Source organism: Myzus persicae, unplaced genomic scaffold (assembly GCF_001856785.1).
Source record: "Myzus persicae strain clone G006 unplaced genomic scaffold, MPER_G0061.0, whole genome shotgun sequence".
NCBI classification, from domain to species: Eukaryota; Metazoa; Arthropoda; class Insecta; order Hemiptera; family Aphididae; genus Myzus; species Myzus persicae.
In genome coordinates, this window is record NW_019100469.1 from 1278165 (window position 1) to 1292123 (window position 13959).

A 13959-nucleotide genomic window follows, 5' to 3' on the forward strand; every position below is an offset into this window, starting at 1 on the left:
GCGCGCGTGTTGGCGTGAGAGCAAACCGTAATGAAATGGGTAAAAAAAAAAAAAACGGGAAGAAGAGAAAAGGTGAATTTTACCGGGAGCCGGAAAAATCCGGGGTGTGTGTTTGGCTATTCGGCCACCGTCGGTCGCGGTCGGGTGGTTTCGCGTTTCCCGCGGTAACGTCGCGCCGGGCGTCTTCCGTCCGGCTAAGCGGCGGCGGCCGGCGACGGATGACTCGCGTATCGGCCCGTACAGAAGCGTGTCGTCGCCGCCGGCCCAACAGCCACGCGCTCGTCTTCGTAGTGTTTCAGTCGTAATAATTACAATAATACAGATAGGTATAGAAAAACAATTTTTTTTCAACATAAAAAACGAGTTTTCTATATTCTCCGACCCTCAACACAAAAAGTTTTCGCAACCTGTTTAAAATATAATACGACCACTGTACCTCAATTATTATTGACGGCTGTCGAAAAGGCAATGGCCATCGTTGGATCTGCAGTCGTAGACCGCCACAACCACCGACAGCTGCATCACTGTCAACACAGCCGCCGCCGAAACTCTTCCGCCTCGGTGCTGTATTAATATGGACGACCGGTTCCTGCAAGACGTAAGAGTACAATAAAATATTTCAAATATCCGAGTATTATTGATACCTATTATGTTTTTTAAAGTATATCATACATTACATTAGAGTAAATTTTTTATTCGTTGATTATTTATTTTTTATTTTTTATTTTTTGTTGTAATATATTTGAGAGAAAAAAAGTATCCTTCCTCCATGCTTGTTAATTTTTTATTCATATTTTTTTTTTTTTGTTGATTGACATGTTTAATCTCGAGCACAACTAAAGTGACGTACTGAAGAATGAAAAAAATTGGCTTGTATTACGACAATTTCAAAATAATAAATATCGTGTGAAAAAATGGTTTTGTAAATTGTGTACGGAATTAGAAACTGTGTTCGGGTTACGTTGGATGCTTTTAATTTTCAACTCATTTAACGAACCTGAAAACAGTGAAAACAGAAATTTAGAAAAATGGATTACCATTAAAGCACCTAAGTAATCAACAATATCACCAGTAATTGATATGTTCTCGAAGTACCACTTCCATAATAGTAAATGTGTAAAATTATTTTGATATTATAATTATTATGTCGTTGTCGTATACAAAAAATATTTCCAACAATAATTATTAACATTATAAAATGTTTTTGAATAACTAATTCAAATAAGTTTCGATATAAAATAAAATGACTGTTAATTTAATTCTAGCAATTAAGTTTTAACTAAAAAAATAATTTTAAATTAAAAAATAATTCTTTGTGGTTTAAATACCTTTGCTATTTTATTTTTATACTTCCCAGATTCTAGTATATGTTCAATTAAACTCAACGCAAACCATTTAACCTAAACGCATATTCACATAAGACTTTGATTTTATATTGAATATTTATAAATTATTAATAAGAAAATAATAATTTCAATATTCTCTATATAAATCTAAAAATATACAATAATGTATAAACCTATCAATGAATAAGTATTAATTAAAAAATGTATGAAAACTTTGTTAAATTTTTAATACATATATTTTTAAATAAATAAAATAATTTAATAAGATAAATGAGTCTTTTGGACATCACAACCCTACTATTTAAAAAAAAAATTATGACCTCTTATTTAACTATATTAGACATTACTATTTTATCACATTTTTCGGTAATGTATTGCTTAATGGATAACGTTTTAAATCAAGTACATTTATTAAAATAATATTACATAGGTACATAACCAAAATTTAATAAAAATCAAATTTAAATACCACACATGTATTTTATATCTATTCGGATGTAGATCACACTAAATAATATTACTAGGTAAAGACTATAGTATTTTATATTTATAAAAGCTCTTTTAGTGTTTCAATACGTCTATCATAAAAAAAAAAAAAAACAATAATTAATAATACTAAACAACATCAACTATTGAAATCATGGTACAACTATTGAACAAGTAAAATGATGTTCAGGCAACTCAAATGGATTTTTATTGAATATAATATCAAAATTTGAAGAAAAAAAATTGTACTTCTACTAATAATTAATACTTTATATTACAATTTACGAAATATATATACAAACATACAAAATAACGTTTTTTTTAGCACCCCTTTAAAATATTGATGAACTGATATTTTAAATGAATATTAATTAATGTTTTTTTTTAAGCTGTTGCATTAATATTTTAAATGAAAATACATATTTTAAAGTTTTAGTAGATGTGCTAAACGGCATTACTTTTAATTTTCAAACACACATAAAGACGTAGAGAAGGTAGAAGGGATATAAATTCTTGTGGAACTTAAATTTGTTCACTTTGGTTTTACATTTACTTAACCTAACCTCATCAGACTTTCTAAAACTCGTTTAAATAATATGCTCGTGAACATTAAAATATACATTTACATAATTATGCAAGTTTGTAAAATAGTTGAAGTAAGAAATGTCGAATAATTTTTTCAATATAAGGTATCGAATTCCTAAAAAAGTATTCACATTTTTACAAAAACTAAACTAAGTAACCATATCACTTTTTCAAGTTCATTTCAATACAACCCACCGTAATTGTTTGTAAATCATATTGATTGAAAATTATTTTCTATATTTTTCCATAGTTTTTGTGAAAGGCAAAATCTATAATATTCATAAAAAAAATTGATGTCAAAATGCAACGTACCCAAAACTTTGATCCATTTTTTTCAAATTATCTGAACAAAATGTACAGCACGTCATACATTTTGAAAATACTTTAATCATTCCATTCATGAATATTCATCGTTGAAACTTTATTCAAGTAAACGAGAGTTAATATTGTAAAGTTTCTTTGATGTGTCAAGTATAGATCATCGGTACGAGAAAATAGACTTTATGTTTTAACGACAAAAAGAAAGGGTCGTTGTGTACGAAAACTTTTTTCCTTAAGTTGTTCTCAAGTGCATTAACGGGTTTAAGCATATACAGTATTTCATATTATATGTAGTAAATCAAACGTAGAGTACTAACTGTGTAGGCCAGTTTCTATAACATTATTTAGTTAATATATTTAGACGCTAAATATTCAGCACTTTTTAGTATACGTGTACACTTTTAGAGTCATGACTGTTTAATTTTATTAAGATTAATAGCTTTTTAGAAGTTGCAATATTTATACATATTTTATATTATAATATGACTTAGTATGGTTTTGTTTTAATAGTTTCTTGTGTACCTACAATATTATTACTTACAATATTATTCAACATATAATTATATAGAAGTGAATATAAAATAGTTAGTCAATTCATAGTTAACAATATTCAGCTATATAATTTTAATAGTCATATTTTTTTATAAAACTAATTTTAGATGCTGATTTTTATTTAAAAAAAATAATAAATCATGCATAAGACGTCATAGTCAATGGGTTGTTGTGTCAATTATTAGAGGACGTATATTATACAAATATATAGGTTTCATCGAATCGAGTCTGTTCGATGGCTTACCGTAAGTTAAATTTGTTTTGATCTAATATAATAAGTTAGCATTGTAATTGAACTATTCAAATGTACACTCAAAAAAGCAGAGATGATAATAATACAGTATTCGTTTTCGATTAATAATTTTATTATTATTATTATTATTATTATAGTGGTATACACTGAATAAGAAAGTAGGAAGGAATCGGCAAGAATCAGATTTTTTTTTGTTATATCGCATTAACTGCTGACGACTAATAATATTGTCCACGATATAATCTTGCAACGTGTTTCGTTTTATGATTTTCATGTAATTGCACAATTTTTGTTAAATTTACCCAGTTATTTTTAATTTTAACACATCTTTAAAAGTTTTGACAGCTTGCGTGAGCAATGATAGATTGCCGTGCCCGTTCGCGGCGGCGAAGAGCGCATTTCGGAACTTTCCGCATGGATACAGATTTGTGGGAGGCGGGGATATAATGCTATTATATATTACTCGGAAATCGATTAAAACGCGTACATAATGCGTTGTATACCTAATACAGTTTTACGTTGCGACGACTAACATCACTCTGTACATAGGCGCATATTACTGACCATGTAATATTATTATTATACCTATATACTGCAGCTGCAGAAGTTGGCCACTGTTTACGGATTAAATGTTTTAGGTGAGTACGCCGTATTGTAGACGGCAACATAACGGTCAAAACAATAATATATTAATAATAGTAGTAGGTAATGAAATTTTCCAGTCGGGCAACGTTTAGTAGTTTTGTACGAATGGAAATCGGGTGCCGAAACAAGATTTTAGCAAACGAGTTCCTCCACCTTTTAACGATATATTACACTTTTATACTTTAACGTACCGCTTAACACGAACATAATATTGACATAATTACTGGAGCAGAAACTCGTCACATACGCACCAAACACTACTACCATTTTCAGATGATACAGGACAACAAAATCGAACAGTAGCGAAAAGCCTATTATATATTATACCTAAATCTACATACATACCTATATACATACATAAATACATGAATACATGCATATATACTGCATATATATATAATACATACATACATACATACATAGCTGCCTTGAGGGTTGTGTAAGAAGTGAGGCCACACTGGGCTTCGTGCTTTTTTTATTTGGCTTGTGGGTAGAGCCCAAGAGCCTATCAGTGATTTTTAACTCTAGGAGGAATGCTGCGATGCAAAAATGTCGAAGCTTCCATGAGAAAATATGCAGCATAGTATATATGTCTATTTTTTAAACATAATTATCATACTATTTGATTCTTCAATTTTCAGACGTTTTTTTCGCTTTTGCGTAGGGAAAATTGTCAGTTGTCTTCTCAGTATTAAGAGTTTTAGTTCGTTTCTTTTTTTAAGTTCAAAACTGTAATACTAAATAATAGGTTCTCTCGACCACTGTGCCATAGATACATGCACAGTACATACATACATATATACATACATACATACCTACTTATGACGTATGCGATAGCACGGACGTCGACGGACCTAACAGTGTTTTCCTAATGCAGTAGATACGCCGTTTTCCCGGGGGTCCAAAAGGTCAACATTGACTTTGTGCTGTAGAAAGAGAAGTTTATATTTAGAGTGGGAGAGAGAGTGGTACAGAAAGGAAAAGTGCGGTGGTGACGACGATACGCGCCACGCGCGTACTTAAATTCGTGTATGTGTGGGTGTGTGTGAGCCCGTATGACCGTAGTTTTATTAGTGTGCCGCTATAAAACCTCGCGGCATTTCGTCGCCGCTGTTTTCGGAGTCCCACGTGTATTTTTACTTAAATAAAAGTGTCTCTTTTGTGATCGTCGTCTTTTGTTTCCGCCACAGTGTATATTATATGTAGGTACCTATTACTATTGCTACTGTACACGTCCATTAATCACTCTGACGTCCGGCTTGGCTCCCGAGCCCGGGGGGCTACTCCGGTGCCGCTCCATGTTCTTGCGACAACCCCCGAAGTGAAACAGGGTTAACTATGCATATACCTAGGTCGTTAAAGCAGTTTGTACGTTAGTCAAACCGTTCAGGAGCAGTTTTCGGTTTATGCCACCGAAGTGGAGACGCAAATTTCTGTGGCATCCACTCCGCCCAACACATAATATTGAAATAATAGAGTACCAGCTATGCAAATATAAATTAAAATACACTAGGTATTTGACTTAATGGAAATCGTAGCAATAAGCAGATTAGGTGTCTACGAGTAAAATGCCAAACATTGGTTTTGGGCAAGGCCATATTGAATGAAATTTAATTGAGACAAAAAGAAAACAATCCACCGATATGAAATTCACCTATCCACTAAAAAATATGTTTTCGAGTGCCTTTATGTTAGATGTATAAGCTACCTATTTGTTTTTAACTTGATTCTGTCTTAACGCTATCGGTATATTACATAATATTATAATCAATACTTAATAGCTATTGCTCATTCATAAGAAATAATTATATAAATGTAAGATAGTTTTCATTTATTAGAAATCAGAAAATAAAATGAAGTTTAAATAATATAAAAAAAGAGAAATAACTCATGTGTAGCTAGGTGTAAAAAAAATAAAGGACTACATACTAAAAATATTTTGATGAACCTACTCTAATGTATAATCTAGTGGAAATCAATTTAAGGTGCTGGCCACAAGATATTTTTGAACATCTAAGTTCAACGTCTATTATAATAATATATTAATAAATTTAATAAAACAAGAAAAAATGATCAAGTAAATAAATGACGAAAAAATGTTGACTAAAAGAATCCTCTGATGCAGTGGCGAAAAAGATGTTCAAACGGGACACTGCTGGGCGCCGACCAAATGTAAAAGCGCCCTAGAGCGGATTTAATTGTTCCGGTTTTATTTCATCACAGTTGAATTTAAAATACACGTTTCCAAATAATATCGTTCTTTTGATTGGTACTATTGTTGTCTCCATTCTTATTTGTACGCTGTTTTATCTACCGAATTTATAATCTTTTATTCACCCAGTATGATGTTTGTGGTAGACCATTATTATTATTATACCGGCAGAGATATCATAAATTTCTAATTTAAAGACAAATTGTTTTTGTACCCAACAACTTATTCAATAAACATCAATGTTCATAAGTAAACTGACAAAAAACGGGAATAAAACGTTTAGTACATTTGCATTCGTTAACAAGTAATATTTATGGTAAAATAATCTTTAAAAAAAGTATTAATGATAATAAAAATGATTTGCTAGTTTTTGGGTAATGAACTTCATGTAAAATGATAGAGACAAAGCTCACTGCATAAAAAAGTACCACTACCAAAAATGTGCCACCCGGAGCGATAACCTTCTTCCTGACCCCCCAAAATATGCGATGCACTTAAATAAATTGCTTATTATTCTATTTTTTTACAAGCTAACTTATATTTATTATTAGAAAGCAGCATGTTCTTCGGTTTTTATAAAAATAACCACCGATAGACGAGATCAGTCGATTAAACAAACATACCATGGTATTTTATAATTCAAATAAAAAAATATTAAATAGAAGTAACATACAAAAGCCAAATTATAATCTGATTTCATATTTACGATTTAAGTAATAATTTTTAATCTCATTTAAAACCTTAAGTTATACTCTAATTAGCATCTACTATTGAATATAATTCCTGTATAACTAACCATTAGTCTGCTATAAAAAGTAAAATCACTGATGAATAAAAATTTAAATAAATAATGGATTAGAATACTATTTTTTTTCTGATTTATGTAGAGAATATTATGTTATTTTTCGACTAGAATCTGGTAACAAATAAAATTGATTTATTTGGTTTATTGGTTTAAAAAACAGAATGCTATTATATAATAATATTGTTCGACAAATATTTACATTGGAATATTATTAAAAACAAATGTTCACCTTCATCTTCACAATTTGTACAATACTTGAGTTGTGCTCTCTATAATCTATAGAAATACTAAGTGTTTAATATTGATCTTAAATAGATATCAGAAATATAACGTCATGTCGACGGAGTCACACAAATTTACATCTTTAAGACAAGCTAGGAAATCAGTTTCTATCGCAGAAAAAGAGGTAAGAGTGTTGTTTAATAAAAGTAGTACTTAACGTATACTACCTAAGATAATATTAAATTTGATTAAATTTATTAAATTATGCTAAATACTAATGCATTTTATTTACTATTTGAATAATCATACTTGAAAGTAACTACATTTCGTATTAAGAAGTACTTATATTTAATACTGATCTGAATCAAATTTTTGTACTGAGTATCAATTTCGTTATTCATGAAAATATGTGTTCTCAATTTTCTCGATTACCTTACAATTTTTTTTTTTTTTAATTTTTAAGTTTTCCTTATAACCATGGTACTTTTCTACAACTTCAAATGAATCTGTTTAAAAAAAAAAAAACGGCTACAGAATTAATATTATATTAATTGTTGAAATGTATAAGTTTAACTCGAAATAGTTTAGATGTATTAGCTAATGGCCACAGTTGCCGAACTTAGGATCAATTAAAAAAAAAAAAAGTTTAGATGTACTGTAAGCATCTATGTAAAAAAATATTTCGTTGATTAATTATTGCTTTTATGAAATTTATTTACATGGTTAATTTACAAAACAATAAAGAATTAAAAAAAAATAATGTATGCAAGTTTTGTAATTTAAAAAGTAAATATAATTTTGACTTCAACGTAAGTAAAAGTTATCAATAAGTTAATCTATCCAAAATACCAATTGATTATTTTTTAGTCAAGTGCTTAAAAAAAGTTATTGCTTGATAAAGGTATTACATTTTTAATGCCAAAATTGAACATAATACCTAATTAATCAGAATAACAATATTTATGTTGTTATTCTACATTTAGTTTGGACTATTTAATATAAATCAGACAATTGTAATTATTGTTCATAAAATTTCACTATAGAAGAATGAATATTATAATTAAATTATTTATTGTATGTATATTGTGATTCATCACGCATTCTCAGTTCAATTTTATCCTATAGTAATCAAATAACTAAAATTTTTTTATGAAATATCTTAGTATAGTTACTTAAAGACAATATTTTAAAATTCCCAAATTTTTTAATTAAGTTAATGACTGTCACGGGTACAGCAAACGTCTTTTCGATTCGTGCTCAATTGCTTCGATGAATGTTTTGCTTTTACAATGCGGTGTGTCGAAAGTAAAAATATCCATTCACATATTCATTAGGAAAAACTAGAAAAAAATAAATTACTAAAAACTGGACAATTTCCCAACTTCAATTTTTGACAAAGTCAATTTCAATACTATGCTATAATTCAAAAACGTATTACCTCAGATACTTGAAATTTGTGTTAAATATTCAAATAAGAAATTTTGTAGACACAATTAAAAGTAGTTTGTCCATTTTTATGTGATTTAAGTTTCTGTTGTTTTTTGCTAAAAGTGTTGATTGGAATTTATTTATGGTAAGACCACTTTTCAATTATAATTCTTGGTTTCTTGTAAGTTATTTTACTGTAAAAGCTTTTCATGTTCAAATGTTGATGGAGTAGGATATTTAAATGTGTCATACTGGTTATTTCAAACGATCTTTGTTGTAATATGTTATATTTCAAAAAATATTAACCCTGGAAATATCAAACATTGAAAAATTACTTAAATTAATATTTTCTATACATATTGACATTTTCAAAATATTTCGAGTATGATGTTATGCTGTAAAAAATATTTAATAATCACTAACTGCATTTTTCGATTTTTCAGATTTTTAATTTTTTTAATTTTTAATTGTTTGCTTAAAATTGTTAGGCTGAGTTAAATAGCTTTTCAATGTAATACAATATTCATTAAAATATTTTTGGTAAAATGCTTATTTTAGTATTTTAAATATATTGAATACAAATCCACAATTAGGACTCACAGATTTTGAACTCAGAAACTACTTGTTTGATTTATATACATTTAATATCAATTTATTTAAAAACATAATTTGTTTAATAATGTACAGTAAAACTGCAGGTATTCTTCTTATTTGAAAAATAAGAGTATCACCACAGGAGAATAAATACTCTGTAAATAGTATAAGCAATGTATGTTTTTTTTAAAATTAAATATAGGCTTTAAGTATACTTAACAATTCTAATAAAACGTAATTTGAATAAATTTATTATTAAAGAAAAATGTAGATGAGCATGCTTGGATGATCACTATATATTATTGTATATTCATAACAACTTTCATAAGTACATACATTTTTTTGAAGTATTGTGTTCACACTCGTATGTTGTTTGTATGCAAAGTTCAAATATTACAAATAAATGTTTTAGAGGTTTTTCTATAGAATAATAATCATTATTATTAAAGTTTAACGATATAACTTGCATTAAGGCCCCTGCAAACTCTATTCATTTTTCATCAAATCGACCTTAGCGACTGACAAAAATTTAAGTACTTCTAGTTTTTCGATTTAAAAAATGTAAAGATTTTTTAATTGGTCAACAAGTCTACTTTGCATCGGTCGGACCATATTTTTGATATTTTTGAAGATATTCAATACTAAAAATTTATAAATTTATAAAATGTAAAATATTTATTCTCGTCAAGAATTTTTCTAAAATTGAAAAAGTGCTCCGACCGATGCAAAGTAAACTTGTTTACCAACACAAAAATCTTTACAATTTTTAAATCGAACGACTAGAAGTACCTTAATTTTTGTCAGTGCGACGGCTATTTCACGTCAATAAATTGGTTTTGTATAATATTTTGATTTAGATATTGAATGACTTGTGCGTGTGCGTGCGTGCGACCATAAATCAGATAATAAATAACAATGTATTGTAAATTGAGCCGGGTCGCGGGTGATGGTAGGGGAATATACACACACTAATGATCATTTACTACACACATAAAGACGATCAGTAATCGCAGGAACGAAATAATTGCCTAAGCACAACTCCTTAAAAATGACACATTTGCAGGGGCCTTAAATAAATGTATAAAATATATTTTTTTGTAACATTTATACAATCAAACAAATTAAATGTTACTATATTTATTATTATCAATGTAGCGGATGATAATAAATAACAAATTGATGTTATTCTACAACGTTTCGTTTAAGTAGTCACAATAGAGAAGAGACAGAATTTCAGAATTTTTTCTATTAGGAATAATGTACGTATATAAATAAGTATGTACTAATACACTATAAGCAAGCTACATAAACATTGTGTGATCGTTGAAGAGAAAACAATTTATTGCTGAAACGACAACTATTACAGCACAACAGAAGTGTGTTCACTTTACCAACTCAAAACTTAATTAATTACAGTGTTTCAAAGACAGTTGAAAATTACCTGATCAAAATTTAATTAAAAAGCTTTTATTGGTGGTAAAATATGATTCGCGGTAAAGGATGGTGAAGTATTCACTTTGTTTCCATTTTCCTTCGAAATTATGGAAATCATAATTGATTAAAAATATTTTTTTTCATTTTTGTCACGGTGCATGCGAAAGCCTAGTTGCTTGAAATAATTTTTATGTATGCATATTGCATACTTATTAAAAAATGGGTTTTTATTTATCAATGGCTTTGAGTATAAACGTGCAAATTTGAAATTCCACAAAATAAATTAAAAATTATAAGTTTAAGGTTAGATACAAAAAAAAAAAAATATAATAAAAAAAATTTATAATATCGTGTAATATAATAATAAAATATAAAATAAATAATACACATATCCCATGATAATAAATATAGTATTAGTATAGTTTAACAATTTCCGAGAACGCTAGTGGTGTCATAAATTTACACAATTTACATTTCTAAGCAGTTTTTTATAGTCTGAGCTCAAACAGTTAAGAACAAAAATGTTATACACATTAAGACTATACAATAACTATAATGAAATAATTCAGTTCTGTTTCTGTTGCTTTTAATTCATATTTAATGGTCAAAAAAATTAATAAAACCACAATTATTTAACCTATATAATACTATGGTACGTTTTAACGTGTTTTAATTGAAAAAAAAATGCGAATCATATCAACATGGCACAATTAAATTTCATTTTAAATTATTAATAACCTAATGAATTTTAAAACCATAATATAATATGTATTTGTCACTTCATTTATTCAAATAACTATTAACTCATTTCAATATTTAAGCCAATAAAAAATTAAAATCAACAAGTATCTATTTAAATCGTATTCGATTTGATTTTGAAATATAACAATATGATATTGTCTATTCGTCTTATTCAACACATAATACTTATTATGAAGCTGTCTGTAACTATATATTTTTGTTTGAATCCTATTTTGAGTTAAGTGTAAAATTGGATACCTACTCATAATAAAACATTGTAACGTGAAGGTAGGTATACATTATATTATGTACTCACATCACATGTATTATGATTTATGGCTTTAAAGTTTATATACCCTACAGCGGTAAACAATACATTTGTTCGTAAGATATACAAAGTTTATAGTTTAACACAATAATACTTTAGCATGTCATAATTATACCATCGTATGCTTACCTATGAAATGCATATGGAAACTATTTGATTCGTAGCTACTGTATCGTAATAACGGCGTAGTCAGCACGAATATCTAATTGGACGGATCAGCGTAGCAAGTCACGTCATTCCGTCATAATTTTAAATCGAATTAATTGGTTTAATAATAATAACTAGTGAGTAGAAAACATTAACAGTTGATCGACACCGATCAATAAAATTGTGTTTGGTAAAATAAGGTCAATTTATGTTTTCAACATAAATATAAAATATGTATTGTTTATTTGTCCATCCTACTACGAGACCTAAAACATATTATCGTTTAATTTTAAATTGGATTATTATTTACTTAACGACGATAGCAATGGCATATTGGAGTTCTATCTAAATAGGTATACATATTTAAAATGTATATATTTCCCACTCAGTCAATGGTTATTACATCCGTATACTAGCCGTATCGATTTTAGTCGGAAAATAAACACAATATGTATTTTATATGTATTTACGTAGGTAATTTTATTATTATGCCTCTGTATTGACTTTATACTTAAGTGAAGGGATTCAATGTAAATGAAAAGGAGAGTTTGACGAACCTTATACACCTATAATAAACGTTATTTATAAATAAACTGTTAGTTTTTCTAACTGGTAAATATTATTGGCAATTAATATTCATTAGAAAAAGCGAGTACAAAATACGTAAATAGTTTATTCAATTTATTTGATTGTTATCTAACCATATAAATATATTATCACGCTTATTATTAGTTTGCGATGAATAAGTAAAATACATGGTATTTAAATAAAATTGCCTACATTGGAAAAGCCCACAAACTTGAAAAAAATAACTAAAGGTATTTATTTTGTGATTGTTGTTTTAAATATATTTATTTATATAGACCAAAACGCGTTTCCCGAGTCCCTGGAGTGCGCTGACATAGCAGAAGGGTTTGACCTTGCGAACGTTTTATTTATTTGCACAATATTTAGTGTGACTAAGCAATTTCTGGGAAGCTTCAGTCTTCTGGGAGTGCTTTATTTCTCATGCACTCATTCCGGTAGTTATGGCGTATAATAATATTATTATGACAAAGTTTTAAACTGCGAGTACCGTACGTACTGTTATGCGCCGATGCATTATGGTCTCGGCAATGTTGAAGCGAGTAAAACGCGTTTTTAGAAAGTTATTGTTAAAATATTCAAATGCCACAGATCATCATCGGTACCTACTAAAGGAACCCACTCAGATTCGGGTGCATGATTTAAAGCCAAACGATTAAGTCTTTGGGGATCAGAATTTTGTCTTCGTCAAAAAAACAAACCCTGCCAACCGAGGTTTAGATTAAACACAGCCCGAGTCGTATAACATTTCGTTAATTTCAGCAGCAGCTGAAACATTTTTTTCTATAATAATTAATGACAAGAATATAAATTATTAAAACGTCGACGACGACGACGGAGTCGTTTGCAAAGCTACCACTGAAGGTGAGTATCATATCGTGTCACAGATATTTCTTTTAAGTCCGACGAGAAGCGTCGGACAATCGAATTTTGGCGTTTTGAACGAGTCTACCACCTTGCACTATGACGATCCGCTCCCGTGAATTTCGAATATCAAATCAACAACGTTGGCTGAAATAATATTGCCAACATACTATAATTATATAGCATTACAGATGTTTCGAAACGGGTTCAGGTCAAACTTTGGGTCATTCTTGGTGGACAACTGACACCCCCACTTGTCGCCACTCTTAACCGATGGACAACCACCAGCGAAAACCTCTTCCACCGCCGCCATCGCCATCACCACCACCACCACCACTATCACCACAACATCTGACGAATATTCTAACGTTCTGCGGCGACGGGAACGCGGTGCGCGTAATAATAAACCGC

The 13959-nt window shown here is 29.2% G+C and overlaps 1 protein-coding gene across 5 annotated transcripts in view; it reads left to right on the forward strand.

Moving 5' to 3' along the window:
• LOC111034868 (prolyl endopeptidase FAP) overlaps nucleotides 1-13959 on the forward strand; it is a 236950-nt gene that overhangs the window by 149943 nt on the left and 73048 nt on the right. Inside the window, exons 1-2 of one of the 5 annotated variants that reach the window (XM_022316387.1) lie at nucleotides 212-598; nucleotides 7521-7611. The exons of 3 other annotated variants lie outside the window; for them this stretch is intronic. In XM_022316387.1, the coding sequence (XP_022172079.1) occupies nucleotides 7540-7611 (72 nt within the window). In that variant the 5' untranslated portion in view covers nucleotides 212-598; nucleotides 7521-7539. Of the gene's footprint in view, nucleotides 1-211; nucleotides 599-7520; nucleotides 7612-13959 lie in introns of those variants that run through there. One more of the 5 variants, XM_022316614.1, reaches the window with a different exon arrangement.